Genomic DNA, 19,918 nt, shown 5'->3' on the forward strand with positions numbered 1-19,918 from the left:
GACATATGTTTGTGTGGGTCAAGGGCAAAAGTATCCTTATCAAGAAATTGTGTTGCGCATGCCAGAAACTCTAATCAAATATAGTTTTGAAAATATAAACAGAATCTAATTCAATTGATTAAATAAATTATGAGTATTGTAAATTTTTTATATGGTATTTAATTTGTACAGATAACAATATTACTTAAAAATATTAAAAGAGTCTAATTCCATTGAATATAATATGTGACTGTTATAAATATTCTAATATCGTATTTAATTACTACTCATAAAAAAAAAATTGATTGAAAATCAAGAACCAAAAATCTTTGTTAGGCATGAAAAACACATTTCAACAACCAACTTAGGCACTATCCATTTTATTATAAAACCCCACATTTTTATGATCAATTCTCATTCCCAACCCACTTTAACATACACCTTCCAACATTATTTTTTTTCTCCTCTAGCTTCCACACTATGTCTAAAACGAATGTGAGAAGACATGCTCTTGAGAAGTGCAGGAGTGTGAAAGAGACACAGAAAATATTGAACCACAGTTTTTTCACCAGAAACCTCAAGAAAGTGTACCCTATAGGGCTTCAGAAAAGCACTTCATCTTTGTCTCTGTCTTCAATTTCATTGTCTTTGTCACAAAACTCAAATGACTCTTCCCAGGCTGATTCTTTGACTCCACTGGATGAAAAGATTTCGCTGGCATTGCGTTTGATTTCGCCACGGGAAAGAAGAGAACCTACAATAGCTGCTTCTAATAAGCCTCTTCAGCAGCAACACCAACAACCACCACACACTACTGAGCCTGGGGAATTGAAAAGATGTAACTGGATCACAAAGAGCTGTGGTATGATCAATTTCATTTTCAATACCTTTATTTTTCAATTTTGCAAGTTCATTAGAGTCAGTTTCGTGATGAATGTTTAGTAGTTTGTACTAAGTTTCGGGTTTAAACTTCATTGTCATCATTCTTCATCATTTTTGTAGGTTTAAATATTTTTTTTATATAATTTAATATTTTTTCATTTTTGTACTTATCAGTTTTTAGTCTTTACAAAATATATTTATTTTATTTTTCGTCCTTAAAACACATTAAATAATATTTTTTTCACACTTCAAAATATTTTTTTAACTATTAAAAATATTGTCTAAAATGTCTTAAGAATAAAAGATAAAACAAACACATTTTATAAGGATTAAAATAAATTTTTTATAGAGACAAAAAATGAAAAAAATGCTAAATTATAGAGAAAAATTATATTTAAGCTTTTTTAGTTATAATTTTACAAATTTTGACTTAATGTAGTCTTCTTTGCGTTTAAACAATGACTCCTGATGCTAAGTGCTAATTAAGGCTTTGATAAACTTCTTCACAAGTACTTACCGGAGAAAATAAAAAAAAATATATAAAATATATTGATTTTAACCAATAAGCTAAAATTAACTCATGTTCTTAATTTTTAGACAAATTATTAGATGAGAGAAAATTTAAAAATGTTGTGCATAGTTGATTTTAAATTATAGAAGAAACTCATTTATTTGTCTTTTTATGGACAAATTTATCGAAGCAGAGTCTGACAATAAAACACCATAAAGACATTCTCACAGGAAACCAGTAACATTTGTAGTTTCTTTAAAGCATGGTCGATATAATTTTTAGCCATTTTGATTGGGGATTGGTTTATACATGCTTATTTCAAGTGGGGAAAAAATAAAACAAAAATTTTAATCATGAAAGCAAGTCTTTCTACCTAAAGCTTCTAAAGCTTCTATTTTTGTAACAACGATTCAACAACTTCAGTAGAATAGGTTGCTTTCACTTCAATATCAATGCCTCATAGCTCGAATGTAAAATCATACCTATTAATTTGGATATTTTGTTCTGCTTGCTTAATTGCTGTTAAAGGTGCTGATAGCATTGCAGCACTATGGTCAACAACATCAGAAGATTATTTTGAGTAGTTGAAGTGTCAAACACCAACTTAATTAGCCCATATAATAAATGTAGCAAAATATCCAATTGGTCCTTGTTAGAATTAATTATCATGTTATTGACCATAAATATAAAAATAACGGCAAAACCGTACCAGATATCTTATTTTGCTAGTACTCGACAGTTTTAAATTAATTTCCCCCACATCCTGTAGGTTGTACCTACTTCTAGTTCCCTTAAAATAAAAATAAAAAAGAACCTACTAGTTGATGTGTCAGCTGACTTTTAGTAGTAATTATATTTAAGGTAGATTTAAATATATTTTTTATCTTTGTAATTTAATATTTTTTTATTTTTATTCTGTAATTTTTTTATTTTTATTCTTATAAAATATGATTGTTTTATTTATTGTGTTTAGAGTGTTTTAGATATATTTTTTTCATTGTTTAAAACACTTTTTTTAATGTTTAAAATATTATTGAAAATACTTTAAGGATGAAAAATAAAATAAACATATTTTATAAAAATTAAAATAATTTTTTTTACTAAAACAAAATATAAAAATATTAAATTATAAGAACAAAAAATATATTTAAACCTTTAAAATAAGATGATCAAAATGTTGGATAATACTGGTCCAACTATGTATCCTTTTCAAAATGGTCCAAAACATAGGATTATGTACATACCTCGCATAATTTTTTGGTAGTATCTAATTCCACAAAGAACTGATCTAAGGGTCATATGCAGATAAGGCGTACATAGAATTTCATGATGAATGCTGGGGAGTTCCTGCTTATGATGACAAGTAAGTTCTAAGCACTGAATAGTACTCCCTTCATTTTAATTCATGAGCTTTTTAAAAGTTTTAAAATTTTATCACTTCCAAAAAAAAAAAAATCAAGAAAACAACTATTTTGTCTTTCAACAATACTTTATATATTGGTATGTTACCTAAATATCTAATTAATTCACAATTATACTCTAAATATCTTATGCTAATAATTGGTATAACTAATAAGACGAGTGGTTCACTTTATATGAAAATGATTTGACATGGATGGAGGAACATTGTTGCACTATCTCACAACTTTTTTTTTTCTTTCCCTAATGGCAATTATTTTGATTGGGTGAACCATGAAACAGCAAATTGTTTGAGTTGCTTGCAATGTCTGGATTGCTCATGGACTACAACTGGACAGAAATTCTAAAAAGAAAGGAGACTCTAAGGTAACATTGTGTGTGACCGATTCTAATTCTATACATGTTTTGTTCTTAATCAAATTAATATAGTTATATTATTATACAATGTTTGATACAGAGAAGTTTTCGCTGGATTTGATGCTAATACTGTTGCCAAAATGAAGGAAAAGGAAATCATGGAGATTGCATCAAACAAAGCACTTTCTTTAGCCGATAGCAGAGTTATGTGCATAGTAGACAATGCCAAATGCGTAATGAAGGCAAGTACAGATCACAATCCATGTCTATATATGCAAATTTTAAATATTCCTCTTTTCAGTTTCATGGTAGCAAAGTTAATTGATTCTACCAAAAGGTCTATTTCAGTTAGTTGAAAATAATTTATGCGTTATTATAAATCCTCATATATCTATCTGTTTCGATTCATAAGTATAAATAAATAAAAAATAGATAATTTTTCTTGTTCTTTATGCACAGATTGTAAAAGAATGTGGATCATTCAGTAGTTACATATGGGGTTATGTGAATCATAAGCCAATAATAAGCAGATACAGATACCCAAGAAATGTGCCATTGAGGAGTCCAAAGGCAGAGGCACTTAGCAAGGACTTGGTGAAGCGTGGATTTCGGTTCGTGGGTCCAGTGATAGTACACTCTTTTATGCAAGCTGCAGGGTTGACCATTGACCATCTTGTGGATTGTTATAGGCATAGTGAATGTGTGAGCCTAGCAGAAAGACCTTGGAGGCATATCTAACATACACTCTTTCACTGGCAGAATTTTCAGTTGGGGTTTATAAGCACACCCTCTCACAAAGTTTTTTAGAGAAATTATTATTACATGAATGAAGATCATCATGGTTTCAACCAAACTTCAGAGTCTTATGAATTCCTTTTCGTATATTAAAATTTCTGATTTCACTTAAAAATTATTTAGAACCATAAACACATGCGGTTTTCCGTACATATTCCGTACATATTGGACAAATAAAGACATGAATGTTGTATAGTTCCTTTCTTCTTTTTTTTTCCTTATATTTTTAGGGGGAATTTGGACACTTTTTTCTTCCTATTTTTTTAAGTGTGCTGTCCCTTTAATTAAATGAGGAAAATAAAAAGTGTGCTTTACAAATAGAGTGATACCAGAGAGTGAAACCCTTTGTTGCTAGAATGCTATTTGTTTGGTATGGCAAGTAAATACAAATAATGACAAGACGAAAGAGGTTATGCTCAAAGATATTTGTCAGCTTTTGTAGTTTGCTTATTATTTATTATTTCTCATGTTTTTTAGATTTATAATTCGGTGTTTGCTACCTACCCATATTATTTTCTATTCAAAGTTATTTGTGAAGAAGAAAAGAAAATAAGTGAGAATTATGGAAATGGAAGAACCGAAAACCAACTAAAATACAATAAATTGCAAAGGTCAGAACAGAGTCTTCTCTAAGAAGTGGACCGGTAGAGAAATAATAAAAGACAGAGTTGAGAATAAAAGGTATTAATTTCTTTTGGTTACATAAAAGGTATTAATTTAGGAACCAATAGATATTTTTTCATATTTTTTATTGTTTATTTGTTAACCATATTGTAGGCATTTAAAAATTTGATTGGTAATTTAAAGAATAAATAAAACGTAAGCAAAAATATACAGATAGAACATTCAAGTTCCATTTTCTATTGAGTGAGAAGAATAGTTTGTATTTTACATATTTTTAATATACTTAGTGTAAAAAATTATAATTTATAATTTAAAATATCATTTTGTTAATATATTATGAATTTAACGTGTAATATCCTGTTTTGAGGAGTTAACTTACAAATTGCTAAAACATTTTGATTATATGTGTTCGAGTGATTGACTGATATGTTCATGGAAATTAAGTAATTATTTAATTCTTTAGTTATTATTATTAATTAATGTTATATGCGAATACTAGATTAAGGTTTGTAAGTAGCTAGAGAGAGCAATTAGTGTCTTAGTGACGTGTACCTTTGGATAGTAATTTCATAATCAGTGATACTTATATTGAGAATAAAACACTTATAGCTCATTTAGAGTCAGAGTAATCAATAAATAACGCAATTCATATACCTTAAACTGATGCAAATTCTAAAATAATTATATTAGAATTTTTGTGCAATCTTAATAACATCTAAATTTTATTCTTGTCTCCCTAGTTTATCCAAATTAAAAAGACATCAATTGTTGTTATAATAATTAATTGCTATAGCTATTCTTAGTATTTTAAATAACTATATTGTATCTCCACATATTACCAGTTGTGCATCTAGCAACACTACGTGCCACTTTCCTTCAAATTCTTTCTTTGAGATCTCGTAACACTTTTTTTAACGTAGGCACAATAAATCCTCGGGTAGCCACATTTCCAATAGGCAAGCCTAAACCTCACCACCGTACACCTTATTTTTATTCTCTCTTATGTTTAAGCTAAAAATAACATAACTCAAACATCCCACTGCCATGGCTCCTTCTCCGTTGATTAACGCAAGCTAGCATACGCGATCCACACAACACCCCACTATTGCATGCTTTTCTCTCATCCATGAAATCCCTCTCTTGGCCTTTTTCTTTCCTCAAATCAACAAATTTTGTTCTTGTATGTAGAGAATAGCAACGACCTCACCTCCACAATCTCGAGTGCAAAACCCCTTCCAGTTTCTGACTTTCATTTTTGATTTTGGTAACGCAATCTGCACCAATCGAGGGTTTAGAATTCTATGGCATAAATCATTGTTATTGATTCCAATTGCCTCTGGCTGAATCTCTCCCTATTGATTATCTATGATTTGCATGCTTTCAATTAAGTTCTAAGTGATTAGATTAAAGCTGGATATGTTAGTGATGTGATAATGTGCTTATGTGCTAAGTGGGACTAATTGCTTGAATTGTGGGAGTTATGGCTCTAGATTGTGAAGCTTATCACTTGGTGATTTGTATGGTAATCTCCTGGCTTAGAACGTGCATTGTTGTGTTTTAAATTTGCTATTGGACCATTGGAAGTCTTAATTATGTCAATTGTAAAGATAATACTTATAAGTCCTTCAATGTAAATGTAGTACTTATCCTTAAATTCCTAATTGTGTAATGCACCTTTGTACTGCTCGTCTTTGTACTAGTGTAAATGTGTAAGGCTAGTTATATTTATAGTGGTATTATACTTGTAAATCTCCTCCTTTCTTTTTTTTTTCTTCCACATATGTTGCATGGGTTACTCCTTGGCAAACAACAGAAAGATTAGACAGAGCAAGGAGCCTGTCTAGTAGGAGAATGCTAGATCCGGATGCAAGCTTTCTACCTTGGGGGTCTTCCCCTCTATCCTTGATTGTTTTGTTTTCTGCCATGTTCTGTAGATATACTACTTTTAAGGAGATAACCTTGTTGGAGACGGTTGTTTTATGTTTGTTTATTTGCTTTTGGTGATAGCATCTCCATGGCCTTTTAGCCATGTGACTTTTGAACAACTTGTCTATTAAGTTTTATGATACTGAATGTTAAGTTTATTAAATATGCTCTATATTTAGTTTACCTTATATGTTTCCACCTTGTTCTTAAATTCAATTATAACTATATAACAGGTAACCGAGAGTCAACTAGGTTTATGCCTTGTTTTATATATTTCCATTGAGCTTTTGGTTTATTTTTGTAATAAACATATAGAATTGTTGATGAGGTAGCTGTTGACTTCAAAATAATCCTTAAAAAAATATCACAATGACCATTTTTTTTTTTGAAAAAAATCACATTATTTTCTCTAGTCTTTCTTAAAGCTGTTCAAATTCTGTTAAGTAAGATTTTCAAAGCTGATTTCTAGCTCCAACATGGCAGGTCTTTATCCAGTGACAAGTATAAAATAATTTTATATATACTATCATCCACAATTATAAGTTATCGTTTGGATTAATTTAAGATAATTATATGAAAAATCAATAAACTTATCATACATGATGGGTTGTGATTAAATGAGTGGAAAACTTTTTATGCTATATAATTATTTTATCAATTCATTTTATCGACACATTTTTAAAAAGTATCAACTATAATGGCAATTATAGAATCTTTACTCGCAATTATAGAATTCTACTAAACAATTAAAACGACTTAATTTTCACCCGTTATTATTTTGGGAACAATATACACTAACAAGGGGTCACTAATAAGAAAATTGATGATTAATCTCCAGGGTTTTCCCTTCTAATTAAAACACTTAGATATCCCTCCAAAAAATATAAAACTCAAGAATTGTGCCCATTCAAACTGATTATTAATCACATATTTGTCCCTGCATACTGACAACTTACAGATAACTCACTATTCCTATGTAAAAACACCATGGGTAATCTTAGCAACTAACAACTTACAGACAACTCACTATTCCTATGTAAAAACCCCATGGGTAATCTTAGCAACAGTATGGAGAAAGCCCTATATAATACACTGGAGATAGCCCACTATAAATTGAGGGTAATATAATAAGTTTAGTCATCAATAAATTGATGAGTTGACTCATCAATCACAAACAATAAACATGGAAAAGAATATGTAAGACAATAGGCTTACTTGTGTGTAATACACTAAGTTTCAAAACCCACTATAATACAGACTACTTTGCTCACTATAATTAATATTTTTTAAAAATATTTATGAAATTATTAGTATCTAGATATATTAATTATTTTCAAATACAAATAATTTAAAAATAGTATTAGTTTCTACATAATTCTAATTACTAGTTACATAATTTCAAATACCAAATAATTTAAATAAGTCAAATACAAATTATATAAACACTAGTTCACATTCTCAGAACATGGAAACAAGTCTAATCACTAACTATAGTAGGTGAATCAAAGAAAATTGTGAACAAACACTACTAAAAAAATAAGTTTTAACACCGGTTGTTTGAAAACCGATATCGTTAAGCACTTACAACATCGGTTTTCAAATAATAGATGTTAACAGCTCGATTTAGTACGACTTTAACATCGGTTATTTGAAAACTGATGTCGTCTAAGCACTTACAATATCAATTTTAAAATAACCGATGTTAATATAAACTTTTTTAATTATTTATATATTTTAAAAAAATCATATATTGACTTATTAATTATATTTTAATTAAAAAATATAATAATTAATAAACAATAACAAATTCAAAAGTAAGCATTTAAAATTAAACTAAATTATTAAAATAATTTTTATAATTTTAATTTTATTATTTCATGATTATCATTTAAATATAACGCAAATTTATAATAATTATTGCATATCAGTTCATTTGAAAATAAAAAAAAAACTATTTTTAATAGTTGAGTTTAAATTTTATAGAATATTGGTAAAAATAATTATATCGTCAAACAATTAAAATTTATTATTAATATATTTTATTTAATTATTATAAAAATAAAAAATTTATCATACAAAAACATTTATACAGACAATGTATGTATTATTTATTATCAAAATGTCCAATAAATATTTAAAAAGTATATTTTATGAGATATTTGTCATCATTCAATAAATAAATATTAAATCATCATTATATTTTAAAATCTCTACAAACTTATACCTACGGCTACTTTTACTTATGGGTATAATTAACTGTAGATTAAATATATATAATTTATTATTTTAAAAAATAATATTTTTTATTCATGTAAATATGTTTTGATTTTAATTTTAATATGCATAAATAAATATTAAGATTATTTACTAAATTTTTTATTTTATAGAAAAACATAAAATTTGTAACTTAGTTATAATATTTTATTTATTTAAATAATTTATTTCAATGAAATTTTTTTTCCATACAAACATTTTCAATAACAAATGCTAACTAACCCCTCTAGGTGTAGCCTCATTTTATATCTTATATTTTATTTATTGTATGAAAATGAAAAAAAGGATAAGTTATATTTTGGTAAATCCCTAATGAGGCAAAATCATTCTAACCATACGGTGACGTTGTTCAGACTTCGGATTAATTAGGAAAATAAATAAGTTTTAAAAAAAATGATCATAAACGGTATTTTTTTAAATTACAAAAATAGATAAGTTATACTTTGGTATACAATTTCATAATAAAGAAATCATTTATCTAAATACGATTTTGCTTTATATTTGCTTAAAACATTTTTCTTCTTTTGAAAACTGAAATAGTATGTTAAATTATGATTTTAGTTTTTTTTCTTCTTTTTTCTAATGAAATATATATTAAAATATGATTTTTAAATAACTATAAAAACATTATTTGTTGATATATAGTTAATATTAAGAGGATAGTTAATTTTGGGCCCAACCAGTTTTGATTGAAGACATGATAATAGGTGCACGCAGTAACATTTCCATTTCATTTGGAGAGATAGAGTAGTGAGTAGTGAGAGGGAGGAAGCAGAAGTGAAGCGATGAATGCCCCAGATCGTTACGAGCGTTTCGTCGTCCCTGAAGGCACAAAAAAGTAACTATCTATTCTCTCAATCTTCAATTCTTCTTTTCTCTTTCTTCCATTTTTTCACTTTCTCATTCTTTTTTTCCTTTCAATTTCGGAAAAAAAATAGGTTTTCTTATGAGATGGACACGAAGATCATCAATGCGTCATCCTTCACCATCGAGTAAGAGGAGCACACTATCAACAACATCCTCCGCATGTACCCCCGTTCTCCTTCCTCCTTGCTCTCACTTCCCAGTGTCATCGCGAAACCCTAACTTTTCTTTGTTTTTGATGTTCTTCATGCAGCTGCACAGAGACCCCAATGTCTTGATTGTCAGATACAAGCTTCCTCATGCTCTTCAATACAAAATTATTGTCAGGGTTAGCGTCTTTTCCTTATTACTACTACTACTGCCTTCTTTCAATTTCATGGAATAGTTTAGGTTTTAGTTCTAAGCTATTTCGACCATATAGTTAGTTAGGGTTAAAGAATAAGACCCAAATCCTACTTTTATTTGGAATAAATGTAGATTGCATCTTTGTCTTAGGATTAGATAGATCTCTCATGCAAATAAACTGAATTGGTGTTGGTTTCGGTTTTAAACTTAGGAAGCACAGATGTGACATTGGGTATGAACACGGAGACACCACAAATTTTAAAAATCATACATATGAAACTTGAAGAATCATAAGAATTTTGAATTTCTGATTTATACTAGAAGGTAAAAAAAAAAAAACTTTTACCTGTTCTTATTATAGTCCAATTGGTATGCAATTCATATTTCCATGCATACAAATAAAACCTTAAGAATCATAAGAATTATAAAATACTTAATGCAGATCTTTAATATTTGGTCCATTATGGATGCTGCATTTTTCAGCTATAAGCATTTACCGCCTTGGCCGGTCCATGTTTCTTGAGGGATGAAAGTTGAAAGAAGGAAAGAGAATTAAAGAAAGTCAAATAATGTGAAAAACTGAATCCCAAGTCTCAGGTTTAGAAAATTTAGAAGTCTATGAACATGAAATTAACATGAAATTAGAAAAAAAGAATCATATATAAAATTAAAAAAATGAAACTAATTAATAAATGCTTGTCACAGGAGCTCAAATGGATGAGGAGAACGAGAGAAGAGAGAAAAATATAGAAGTCATGAATCAAATTGTTGGTTAAAGAAGTGGTTGATATATATATATATATATATATATATATATATATATATATATATATATATATATATAAAGGACACTGGTCAGAGGTAGAGAAACGGAATTTTAATTGATCAATTAGTACATGATTCCTGTTGTCGTATTGATTTTTTTTTCCATATTTTAAAATAACTCGTGAATATACTAATAAGTTTATGTATTCTAACTTTATTATTGTAATGCATGTTCGTTAATTAGTTTTTTTTTATAGGCACACCCATTAATTAGCTAGTTTAGTACCTATATATAAATCCTCAATTTAGAATTTAATCATATAATTACGGTTTTTCTTCTTCTCCATGATTTGTTTAGTGGAAATTTATATTTATTATACAATTATAGTAATTATAATCATAATTTAAAAAAGAATCATATCTATGGAACAACTGTTGTTTTGACTTAAATGCATGAGGTGTGACTTAAACTAATAAAGAGAAAAGCTTACTCTAGTCCTAAGTAACCGTGGGAGCCTTAAACTTTATATTTTCCAACTTAAATAGTACTAGCAACATATTTAAGTGGCAGACTAGTTAGAAAAATTCATGTGCCTTGGCAGCAATATTTGTTATTAGATAATAAATCTTTTTTATTTTTTGTTTTGGTAAAGAACTACAAACCTATGCATTTTCATGTTCCACAGAGTTGTGTGTTGTTCTAACTAAACTCATTTTGTTTGATCATATATAACAACTTTTAAATTTTTTGATGAGCCATTTAGGAATGTGAAAATGAACATTTTTTAGCCTAGAATTTCCAGATATATGTGGTTCTGTAGCAACCTGATTAAAGGGTTCTTTTGTCTCCTAATTATGTTGTTTGATTGTGAGATGGTGGATGCTTCAAATTCAGATTCAGGTTCTTCTCTGAACTTTCCCCTGCTTCTTATAAATAGAAACCAAAGACTACCACATGTGCATTTTCATACAGGAAAAATAAACTATATCTCATTGTCATGTGCATTTATATATCTTCAATCAAATATTGATATACAATTACGAATTGTCTCCATTCTCTTCAGATCATACGGTTTCGTTGATAATAAAAAAATAACTTAGTATGGTTCTTGATATCTTGGAGATTATGCATATAATTTGAGCACATGATGGAGAAGTGATACCATGAATTTGATTGCAAAGATGTCATGTTTATTCTTTTTAGCTTATATTTTTATTTAATTGATATAACAGTGAAACAACTTGTGTTTCCAGGTTTGTTTACATTTTCAATGAGGTGCATGGTTTTCCTTTAGAATTAAAAAAAAAATTATACTTTTAGTTTTTGGGACTTTCAGAATAGTACGTAGAGTGGTGGTAGCAGTAAGTAGTAACCTTGATGATGGTAGGAATGATAAAGCGTGAATGTTTAATTTCCAAAGAAAGGAAAGTGGATAGTTTTAATAATTAAAATAAAAGAAGAAAAATGTTTTCTTTTAGGTTTAAAATTATAAAGAATGAACGTACTATGTAAAAATTTTCAAATCTGAGTAATATTTATGACATTTTCAGAGAACTAATTTATGTTGATTAATGTTGCTTCCAATTGAGTAACAGTGGATTAGGTAAATGGTTTCTACATGTTCAGGGGTGTGGTTAGTTTACTTCTATAAAATAAATTGTTTCCAATTTTTTCATGGCTCATTTACAAGATGTTGCATATGGATGACATTTTAGACTTATCCACTTTCTATTATTATTGATAAATTTCCTTTATTTTCACTTTAACCCGAGACATAATTGTTCTACAACTTTTTTTTATGATAAGTAGGGGCACCATAATCCTTCCTTTCCCAGTAGTTGAATATTTTCTTTCCTTAAACTGATTTTAGGCGCTTATTTGACTTGATTGTATTTTTTGTACTTCCTGTAAAGCCTGTTGTAAACTCAACCAAGTCTTGCTTTTCATAATCAAATTTTTAATGGACTCTTGAAATGCTAATGTTATATAGAAAGGATAATTTTTATAGAAATGTAAAAGTGTGAAACGATAATATAACTTTCCAAGCTTTTCAGATGAATTTCTTCGAAACTATAGCTCTAACTCAAGACATTACATGAAGCTCAATATATATTGACAGGAACAAGTAGAACAGGTTCAAATGGTTTATGTTAATATTGTTCCCTGCTAACCAACCTCCTCCACTTGCAGTGATATTCTTGGTCGCACAGTTCACAAGTTTCACCAATATGGAACTTAGAAAATAGCCAACGGCCATAGATCACCAAAGGAAGCATGTTGATGTTGATGGTTTCTTGGTAAGATAACTTGCCGTCATACGGGCAGGACACATTCCATGATAAGATCTTTTATTGCACATGGTTCTAGAATTGTTGTTTTATGTTCAAATCATTTGGGAGGTAAGCCTGAACTTATCCTTTTGTGTAATTTGATTCGTATTAAACACTTTCTAATCTAGGGGTTATTGCCTGTTTTTGGAATTTTATTTTCTCTGGGATAGTGTTATCAAAATATGAATTGTTTCATTTTGCTAAAACCAAAATATTCATGGATGTTCTTCAGGTTGTCTAGAGAGAAAACATGAAATAAATTTTTGTTGAACATTTGCCTACTCGTATTATACACAATGGTCTTCCTTGTAGTACGTCAATGATTGCTAGCTTTTTTCACAGTTTGGTTACCACAATGGAGGATTGTGCAGTTTGTACCATAGTTGGAGGTGTTTATGCTTTATAGGGAAACAATATGTTAATATTGGTTGCACACAAGATTTTTAGAAAAGCTTATTTTGCTTTTGACATGCTTAAATCTATCATTTTATTAATTTTTGTTCCCTATGCAAACTAAATTCTAACCATATTTTGTTATTGCCTACCTACATCAGATAATGTGAGTCTAGAATTCAATTTGAGATCAACCTGTGCTTATTTCATCGTTGAGGTAGCAATGAGCATCCGGAAGGTATATCATTTATGTTCCCCGGTAAAGTAGTTATTAGTTTGCATTAAATGTCATCATTCCATATCATAATTCAATTTCAAAGAAGCAGTTGTAGAATGCAAATGCAATGTGCTATAATCATTTGCCATATGTAAATTATATGTTTCTCATGAAAGGTTGTCTTGAAAGTATTGAATGAGCCATTATTTTTTCTATTCTTCAACATTTATTTCTTATTCTTCATTTTTAATGTGATTTATACACTGAAGATGAATGTTCCTTGTCTCTTTGTTTGTACAATCATGGTAATGATGCTATAGAGAGACACTTGGACTGAAATCCCTCCTCTTTAATTTTCTTTAATTTAGATGTAGTTTTTTTCATTGCAGGGCTCACATATTACAGGCTTCCATAGCTGATGGTGTTTTGTTAGATGATATTGGCCCCGAGAAAAATATTGAGTTGCTACAAAATGCTATTACTTCTACTACTCTTTTAGGAAGCATAATCATGTTCATCCCTTTATCAATGTACCAATTAATTATGGCAGCAAATCTATAAATATGAAGATGAATAATTTTTGTGCACAGTTTATAATTGTGTAATTTGAAGGACTTTGCAATACTTAAAGAGACTAATATTTATACAATTACTTTGTTATCTTAAAATTTATAATACTTAGGAACTATTCATATAATTTCCAATACTTTTGGCACTATTTACGAAAAAGTAATAGTTTAGGGACCAAATTGATGGTTATTTAAATTATTATTTTATAATGGTTTTTGCAGTAGTTTAATTACTTTATTGTAATATTATTATTATTCAGTGTTGGCATGTGTTTCTAGGATATAGTGTGGCATCTTTCTACGTCTAGTTTTTGTTAAGAAAAATCTCTACTAATTTTGAAATCCTACATTTTTTTTAATTCTTTTTTTCTAGAAGTTATTCCCATTTTCTTTCCTATTCTTGATGTGTTACCCAAGTCCAATATCTTTCTCGCATCCTTCTTTTTCTTGAACTCTTTTGGAAAGGATTGCAGTGGTAGTAGGTCATTGTTTATTATCTTACTATGATGATTCACTTTAATTAAATTCCATGTGCATTGATTGATTAAATGTTCCTGAACTATGCCATTTATTATCTTACTTGTGCATTTATTTCTACATCCTACACCTTCACACTTCAAGTGATAGGTAAATTAAGAATTAATAGCGTATGTATAAAACTCCTTATATTTGATTTATTTAGTTGGGTATAACATTTTATATTAGAATAACATTAATATATTTTTTGTAAGATAGTTATGGTTGGTTCATTGTAAAAATAAATAAAATATTTTAAAATTTTGCAAAAAAATAACACCAATTGGTTTACAATTGATGTAGAAAGTGCATTTACAACATCGGTTATGATAAAAAACGATGTTGTAAAGATACTTTCTACATCGGTTCTGTAAAAACCGATGTCGTAAGCACATTCAACATCGGTTTTTGATCAAAAAGTATTTTAGAATATACAATCCAACATCGGTTTTTTAGAAAAATTGATGTTTTTTTTGCACTACAGCATCAATTTTTCTAAAAAATGATGTTTTTTTGCATGATAAAATCGGTTTTTAGAAAAATCGATATTATAAGTGCACCACAACATCGGTTTTCTTGAAAACCGATGTCATATAGTGTATTTTAACATCGGTTTTTATAACCGATGTTAACGTTCATACTTTAAACGTTGACACTTTACACATCGGTTCAAAATCGATGTTGAATATCTAAAATAACTGATGTTAAAAGTGTTTTTTCTAGTAGTGAAAAACATAAACTCACAAATCCATCATTAGAAATATCATGGTGTCAGATAGACTGCAGGATTGATACACATGGGGAACTTAAAAATAAAAAATGACTGATCTCGTGCTTAGCACGCGACCTTGATATTGATGTTCTACCAAATTCTTCTGTCGCGCTAAGCGCGCTGAAGCTACGCTTAGCAATGAATGCACGCTTAGCCCAACTGATGAGCTGAGCTCAATTGTCACTTTTAGCACTTCATGACTTAGCCTCTTTTCAACCTGAAATTACACAAATTTTATCATTAAATTCAATGGAAATATTCTAGAGACAATTTTAACAATAAAACAAGATTTATTTACAAAATTATTACAAAATAACCATAAATTAGGGAACTATACAAGTTTTGGAAAATGTTTTCTATACAAAAGTTAGTCGTATAAGACGACTAACAATAAACTCCTATAGTGTGATTCACCAATCTTTCACTCTCAACCTACTTTGGGAATTGATAAATAATTATGCTTGTTTATAAGCAAAACTAGCATTTTTTAAAAGCTTAGTGATTTCAGGCCTGTTCTTCATATACGTGGTTGTCGATATCTTTGTGTCAATAACTAATTGACAAAATAGCATCAATAGTTAGCTCTCTTGTCTATTTTAAAGCAATATAAACACTTTGCTTCACACATTGATTTTTTTTTACAATGAACATTCCACTCCTTCTCACATGATATGCTCAAGACCCACCAAAATTTCATGGCTATGATGAGTTGAAAGTCTCATTATTGGCATTAACCATATAAATTGTGCCGACATTGCTGGTCGGCACTGAGATAGAAAAGAAAAGATGAGGGGAAAGGCAGGTTCCAAAGTATGTACCACCTAGACCTAAAAATACACTACCACCCAGACCTGATTCTGATCATAAGCGAGTGAGTACATATACATATAAATTATAGTGCTTTTTATTCCAAAGTATGTGAAAAATTAAATTTCTATTGTTCCAAATAGAATTAGATTGAAGGCAGACCTGGTTACATAATGGAGGAAGTCGTGAAGACCCATCAAGCTATCAAGTAAGATATAAATCTTGCAATTACTGACATAATAGTGCATTAAAGTGCTAGCGTATTAGTAGACTTTAGTTAATAGATGAATAAAAATCACTCCTTTAATTTGTTTTGATGTTGTATTAGTGTTTGTTTGTGCACAAATAATAAAAATAGGTCACTAGATAAGGCAGTTTCAACATTGGAAATGGAACTGACAGCAAGTCGAACAAGCCAAACTGGAGGGTGACAAGTCTTCTAACCACAGTGCACAAAAGGCTTTTGTGGTGATTGGTAACATAACCTTTAGCAGCAAAAGGCGAAGAGACTCCATACGGCAAACATGGTTACCAAAAGGTAAGGTGCACTGCATGTAACAACCTTTAAAATAATATTTTTTTTTTTTAAAAAAAAAGCATTATAAGACTATTCTTTGAAAAATTGTTTTAGAATATATACTGTCTAAAACGATTTTCTCAAAAATCGTCTTAGAATATTCAAATATTTTAAATATTTTTTGTTTAAAAAAGGACATTTTAAGATGGTTATTTGGAAAATCGTCTTAGAAAGGTAAACTTTCTAAGACGGTTTTTAACTAAGAGTCATCTTAGAAAAGTACCATTTTAAGACGATTTTTAGCAAAGAATCGTCTTAGAAGGGTGTGTTTTTCTAATATGTGTTTTTAATAAACCGTCGTAGAAAGTGAAGACTTTCTACGATGTTGCCTATTGTCGCAACCTACCCTTCGACGGGAGGGCGACGCGTGACTCGCGGGATGCGTGTTCCACGAAAGGAATACGCGCGGAGTCGCCACCAACGTTTATTTGAGGAAAACGTCGGAAAAACCGGAAAAGACGCGACCTACGAACTTTTAAGTGAAAGGCTCGGGAGTTGTATTTACGCGCGGGGAAGGTTTTAGCACCCCACACGTCCGTCACAAGGGACGACAGCCTTTAATCGAATGTACAAACATGACTTTGATTTTTACGTTCCCTTTTATGTCCTTATATCCTTTATACCCTTTTTATATTTTTTTCTCTTTTTGTGGTCGACAAGGGTGTTTCCCTTTGCTCCTACGTATTCCTTAATTGGGATGAGAAAATCAGACCTACGTAGTTCTTTCGGAACAAAGTGTTTGGTTAAGTTGTTTTTGTCTTTTTTTGCAAAATATGTTTTTATTGAACAAAAGGTCATTTAAGGTGTTGGACCATTAAACGGTCTTTTGATTTTGAAAGGAGAGAAACGTTAAGGCGTTGGACCATTAACGATCTCTTGTTTTTGAAAGGAGAGAAACGTTAAGGCATTTGGACCATTAACGATCTCTTGGGGTGAAAGGAGAGAAACGTTAAGGCATTTGGACCATTAACGATCTCTTGGGGTGGTCGACAAAAGCGGGGCTTTTGCTCCTACGTATCCTCAATTGCGATGAGGAAATCAGACCTACGTAGTTCTTGCAAAAGCGGTAAAGTCACATGTTGATTTTATGCTTTTGAACGGTCCATGTTAACCGATAAAAGCAAAGAGGACCGTTTAAGGCGTTGGACCTTAAAACGGTTTTTAGTGATTTTTTAGAAAAAACTTGATTTGTGAGTTGATTTTAGTCTTAGTTTCACTTTGGTTATTAATCAATTCATTCAAGGAAACTTCCAAAGAAAAACGTCCGATTGATTTTTTTTATTATTTTATTCAAAGATATTTTGATTATTTTATTATTATTTTTCAAGATATTTTGATTATTTTATTATTATTTAACTTTTTTTGGTTTAACCGAGGTTATAGCGTGAACGATCGGTTAGATTTCGTTTTAATAGTGATTAAACGAGATTACAACACAAATGATCGGTTGAAATTCATTTTATCATTTATTAGACGAGAAAACGACTTAAATAAACGGTTAAAGCACGTTAAAAACGGAAGAAAAGAAAACTGAAAGTAAACGAAATTAAAGTGAAAGTACACAAAACAAGAAATGAATTGAAAGTCTCGGATTCGAAAACTTACCCGTTGAAGAACGAAGAACGAACGAAGAACGGATGAAGAACGGTGAAGAACGACGAAGAACGATGAAGAATTTCCACAGAATCGCTTACGGAAGCGTTACGGAAGTACTTCGACTTGATTTTTCTTCACGAAAACGTGTTTTTTGCCCAAAATAGCCGAAATGCATAGCCAAAAGGGTCTTGAACATTTTGAAACAGCTCCCCCCCTCCCCTATTTATAGAAAAAAAGGGAGGTGCTTGCCGCCCAAAGACTTAATGAAGAAGATTTCTAAGCGCACCCGAATTACTAAGTTCACCCCCCTTTTCGTATTTTACGGAAAAGTTACGGAAGCCTTACGGAACTGTTTTCGAATTTGATTTTCATCTTTTTTCTCTTCCCTTTCACCAATGTTAAGTGGAATATGCTTACCCAAGGTTTTCGGAAATTTTACGGAAGTATTACGGAAGCCGCGGAAGCCCCGAAAACCATTTTTCAAAAACGTGGAGGAGCTTGCCGCCCAGTTGCTTCCTCCTTAAGCAACCCAACTTCCAAAATGTTCTGGAAGGGCCTAGATTTGAATTGCTATTTACACCCCTATCTTGATAAGTTCACCCCTTTACCTTTTTTGGTGATTCTTTTTTCGTAAAGTTACAGAAACTTACGAATCTCGTAACGATACTTGTTTTCTTTCCGTAATGTTACAGAACCTTGCGGATTACATAATCATCCCCTTTTTGACTTACGGAATGTTACGAAATCCCACTTAATTATGCAACGATGCTTCCATTTGATTTCCGGTGTGTCACGGAAACTTACGGATTGTGCATCAATATTTTTTGGTTTTCCGGCATGTCCTGGAATTTCACAAATTGCCTAATGATGGGTGCCAAACACCTCACAAGGACCAAAGAAAGGTCGCATGTCATCAAGCAAAGGTCCCTGAACGAAATTAGGGTATGACAGTTGCCCCTCTTTACTTGTCTTTTATTGGAGATAAAAGGAAAGTAAAGACAAGACACTAATTTCGTTCCTCTCGATTTGACGAGAGTCGCGGGTGACCATAAAATCTCCACATGCAAATGACTTGTTGTTCCCGGAATTTCACAAATTGCCTAATGATGGGTGCCAAGCACCTCACAAGGACCAAAGAAAGGTCGCATGTCATCAAGCAAAGATCCCCGGACAAAATTAGGGTATGACACTAATTTCGTTCCTCTCGGTTGACGAGAGTCGCGGGTGACCATAAAATTTCCGCATGTAAATGACTTGTTGTTCCCGGAATTTCACAAATTGCCTAATGATGGGTGCCAAGCACCTCACAAGGACCAAACAAAGGTCGCATGTCATCAAGCAAAGATCCCCGGACGAAATTAGGGTATGACACTAATTTCGTTCCTCTCGGTTGACGAGA

At 30.5% G+C, this 19,918-nt stretch overlaps 1 protein-coding gene and 1 long non-coding RNA gene across 6 annotated transcripts; both read left to right on the plus strand.

Annotated features, from left to right (window-relative positions):
• Positions 1 to 395: 395 nt before the first annotated feature.
• Positions 396 to 4,359, plus strand: LOC100813637 (DNA-3-methyladenine glycosylase I-like). The gene is made up of 5 exons (NM_001253079.2): positions 396 to 841; positions 2,678 to 2,735; positions 3,074 to 3,157; positions 3,249 to 3,390; positions 3,608 to 4,359. Exons 1-5 carry the CDS (start codon positions 460 to 462, stop codon positions 3,884 to 3,886), a joined length of 945 nt encoding a protein of 314 aa, NP_001240008.1. The 5' UTR covers positions 396 to 459; the 3' UTR covers positions 3,887 to 4,359.
• Positions 4,360 to 9,444: 5,085 nt separating this feature from the next.
• Positions 9,445 to 14,259, plus strand: LOC121175250 (uncharacterized). Of its 5 annotated transcripts, none has more exons than XR_005892474.1 (5): positions 9,445 to 9,605; positions 9,706 to 9,795; positions 9,885 to 11,642; positions 12,933 to 13,703; positions 14,072 to 14,259. It is a non-coding gene; the product is annotated as an uncharacterized lncRNA (long non-coding RNA). The 5 variants fall into 5 exon arrangements; XR_005892471.1 differs by having other exon boundaries at positions 9,446 to 9,605; positions 9,885 to 13,039; positions 13,627 to 13,703; XR_005892473.1 differs by having other exon boundaries at positions 9,446 to 9,605; positions 9,885 to 9,959; positions 10,460 to 13,703.
• Positions 14,260 to 19,918: the final 5,659 nt, after the last annotated feature.

Source organism: Glycine max, chromosome 8 (genome assembly GCF_000004515.6).
Source record: "Glycine max cultivar Williams 82 chromosome 8, Glycine_max_v4.0, whole genome shotgun sequence".
Taxonomy (NCBI): domain Eukaryota; kingdom Viridiplantae; phylum Streptophyta; class Magnoliopsida; order Fabales; family Fabaceae; genus Glycine; species Glycine max.